At 32.6% G+C, this 3,951-nt stretch overlaps 1 protein-coding gene and 1 long non-coding RNA gene across 2 annotated transcripts in view; one reads left to right on the top strand and one right to left on the bottom strand.

Annotated features, from left to right (window-relative positions):
• Positions 1-6: 6 nt before the first annotated feature.
• LOC110428764 (uncharacterized) lies at positions 7-2,149 on the top strand. Its single transcript, XR_002446500.1, has 2 exons — positions 7-1,764; positions 1,860-2,149. It is a non-coding gene; the product is annotated as an uncharacterized LOC110428764 (long non-coding RNA).
• A 1,349-nt stretch (positions 2,150-3,498) lies between these two features.
• The window catches only part of LOC110428763 (zinc finger CCCH domain protein), an 11,880-nt gene continuing 11,427 nt past the window's right edge, over positions 3,499-3,951 (bottom strand). Inside the window, 1 exon segment of the mRNA XM_021444677.2 lies at positions 3,499-3,649. Within this exon segment, the coding sequence (XP_021300352.2) occupies positions 3,499-3,649 (151 nt within the window).

Here is a 3,951-nt window from a genome sequence, read left to right as displayed (position 1 = left end):
AATGTTATTCCTCGTGATAGGCATACATATTTATTTTCTGCAACTATGACCAAAAAGGTATGTGTTGAAAGGAAAAAATATTTAATGCATGTCCTTCATATACCATTTTCTATTTCAAATCATTGGTTACCATTGGTGGACATGGATTGACCTTATAAGAAAAAAGACTTCACTTTTTCAAGCTTACTAAGAATATGATCTTTAGTATAGTGTGTTGGTGCAATATGATCTATATAGCTGGCTTTATACAGTTAAAAAAAGGGCTTAGGTTGGTAACTCTTAATTCATATCTTTGCAAAAGCAGGAAGTAGTGCATTGGTTGCATTTCATTGTTGTTACACTTTTATGCACCTGATTTTTTTATTTGGAATGGAAATTACCTATATGATCCACTTTGATCATGTGCATAAGGATGCTTTTGTTCTTTCGCCTTTTATGTGGTCTCATGTTGTAATTCTCCCATCAGAGAACGTATGTTACTCCGTGTGTATCCATTTGCCAAAAATATAATATTTGTTAAGACAATAGTTGTTAAGATATGCCACTTTTATTAACTTGTGAAAATGGACTACTCTTGGCGGCCCGAACATGGTATTGCCAGTGAATAATGGTCTTTTATGAAATCTGCTTTCAAAGTGATATCCTTCAAATTCAATGCAATTGTAATGTAGTCCTACTTTCCAAATGTCATGTTTCTTCCTTATTGACAAGGATAACATTTACCCATTAGTGCTCGTGAACATATTGTTGGCAAATTACTGCATGAATAACAAAAAGGAATCCTGTAAACTTCAAAGCCCCTAATTAATCCAGTTTTAACAAGTGAAGAGTGGAAATACTTAAAAAAAAAAAAAAAAGGAAAAACAAACACCACACGAAACGCAGCGTTTTATGTGATTGATATATTATATACAAAAACAGATTCCCCTATCGTGGGTTTTTAATATGTAGATGTTTAGCGGCAAAACCCTAAAACAGAGTTTCTCGTTCTCATAACGATCAAATACGAAAACCCTTGCTACTTTAACCCATGCTCCCTAAAAGGCCAAAAGTGGAGAAAGATTTGAAGTCGGGAGGCCATGACAAGGTTAATAGTGCTGCTGAAGCACTTGTTTCCATACGCCATGTTGGATTAAACGGGGAGCAACTTCCTTCTTTGGAAGGGTTGAAAGTGGAGATTAATGTTCGGATGGAAGCGAAATGCGTGCAAGAACAAGTCACGTCCACAAGAAGCAAGATTAGTTGTTCCTCCGCCAATGCTTGATCCGGGGATTGAACAAGAATCACAAGAAACAAGCTCACAAGAGACAATGGAGATTAATGTTCGGATGAAAGCCAAATGCGAGCAAGAACAAGAGTCACGTCCACAAGATGCAAGATCAGTTGTTCCTCCTCCAATACCTGATTCGGGGATTGAACAAGAATCACAAGAAACAAGCTCACAAGAATTGAGATTAGTTGTTTCTCCAATGCCCGAACAAGAAGCAAGGCCACTCAAATGAAATTTATTTTCTGGTCTTCTAAGAAAAAGATATATGCGCTTGCTACTCTGGAGTATAAGAAGTTTTATGGAGATCAACAACTGAAAGAAGGCGATGGAGTCATTATCTGGATGTTTCGGCATAAGCAGACTCACAAGCTTTGCTTAGCAATCACAATGTCTACAACGACACCCTCGATCAGAATATAAGAAAGAAGGTTAGCAAGAAGATGAGAACAGGAGTGAAGAAACCGATATTGAATAGAATTCCTTCTAAGATCAAGGTATATGTGCTTGCTACTCTGCAGTGGAAAAAGTTTTACAGAGATCAACAATTGGAAGAAACCGATGAAGTTAATGTTTGGATGTTTTGCTGTAGGTACACTCAGAATCTTTGCTTTGCAATCACTTGGTAAATGTCTACAACAACAATCACAGTCAGAATAGAAGAAAAAGGCTAGTAGTTTTTATAATGACATAAAATGAGAACAGGAGTTACTTTTCCATACCTTTGAGTGTTTATTTTTTAGTTTCTCTGTTTATGATTCTTTTAGGGAGAAATTTTGTGTTCTGGTGCCATAGATAAAAATTCTTTTTCATTGTCAATACTTTTGATTTTTTTTCCTCATTGTTTTTACTTTTTAATATACATTTGATTTTTTTGAGAGATATGCAGTGCTAAATGGGTTTACTTTTAGATCAATTTCATTTTCCCTTATCAAAAATTGTGACGTTCTTGGGATTGGGCTGATATAAAGGGGAAGCAAGACCTGTCACTAGAAGCAAGCCTCCTGCAATGGTCTCATTGCTTTGCTACGATATCAAACCCGTCCGTCTACAGTTTCAATTTGGAAATCTCCATTACTTTGACTAATACTGAAGAAAGAAGATCAACTTCTGAACATAGAAACACCATTAATTTTCCAATCATGGAATTAATTTCGTTAATTTTTTTTATATTTTTGACAGATTCCAAATCCATACAAAAACAAAAAAAATAATAAAAAATTTGCAAAGTCTATTTTTTTGGTGAAAATTTTCAAAAAAAAAACTAGTTATTTTTTACGGAAGTTTCTTAATAATACGTTATTAAGAAACTTACTTTTTGCATTAGAATTCACGCGTTGAATTAAATGTTTTTTGTTTGAAACATATGTAGGTCGTTAAATTTATATATGTTACACAATATGATGCATAGATTTTTCATCCAATCAACGCCATTCTCTACTATTCGAATTTAAGACTTTCCAAATAAAAAGTTCACCTCCAAACAGTTGGTGTGTTCATTGCATTAAGCTTTTTTAGATATTATGCCATTTTAATTTCATGTTTGGACAAACTCAAGATTTTAAATTTTGAGAATGGAGGACAATTTAAGAGCCCCTTTGGATTTCTACCAAAAATAACGGTTTTATTGATGAAAAAATTCATTGATAAAGTTATGAATTCCGTCGATAAAGTTAATTACAGACAAAAATTTCATTGATGATATAAGAAATCCGTCGATATTATTATTGATGAAAAAAATGATGGTCGGCAAATCTATCGATAATGTATTGACGGAATTTGTTAGTTGACAAATTTGTCAATAATTTATCGATAAAAATTGGGAGTTGGCAAATCTGTTAGTAGTTTACTGGCAGATTTACCTATAGAATTACCAATCGGATTTTTTTATTAATTCCATTTGCAATGTGTATTATTCTGTCGATAATGATTTGGATAAATTTGTATTTCTTGTGTTGAGTTATTGATATCAATATTAAAAGCATGTGTTTTGTTTTAAAAGCATTTGAAATGTGTTATAAATTAAGAAAATACAAAATTTTATAAAAATTAAAAAAAAAAGAAGTGTTATGTCTAAATTACTATAAGAAATGTGTACTACAACAAAAAGAATTATAATTGTGCATCAGCCAACTATTGTGATGATAAAGATTTGCCAGCTGAATCTGGAAGCCTCTTAAGTATAACCTTCATGATAGACTTAATATCATGCACGGTAGTCTTCAACTCCTTCACTTTGCTCTGCATTTCTTGGTAGCCCTCGAGCTCAGATGAAAGAACTCGCGAAGCATTAACTTAAGGTATTGAACCACAAGCAGACTCAAATGTCGCAGTTGGAGCAAATAATGAAGCAGGTCGCATCTTGGTGCTAAATCCGTAGACCTGAATCCGAGTCAGATTTTAATTTAAAAATTTTAAATGTAAATTTTAGGAAGGAAAGGAATTTTATTTTTTTAAAAAGTTAGATGAAATATTAGAAGAGATGTTTGTTCTTTAGTTATATAATGCAAATTTAAGCAACTATTCCTATATAATTTAGTATATAAAAATTATATAAAAACACCGATTGCAGAGTTAGTAGAATCAGTCATTACGCAGGAAAGACAATAGATAATGCACTTCAACTTAAATTAATTGGAATAAGTTAAATTAAAATTTGATTTAAGCACTAGCAAAACATATAG

The sequence above is a fragment of the Theobroma umbraticum genome, unplaced genomic scaffold (assembly GCF_002168275.2).
Source record: "Theobroma umbraticum cultivar Fairchild unplaced genomic scaffold, ASM216827v3 scaffold_69.0, whole genome shotgun sequence".
Classification (NCBI taxonomy): domain Eukaryota; kingdom Viridiplantae; phylum Streptophyta; class Magnoliopsida; order Malvales; family Malvaceae; genus Theobroma; species Theobroma umbraticum.
Note: the sequence above shows the minus strand (reverse complement) of the source record. Positions and strands in the feature narration are given on the sequence as shown.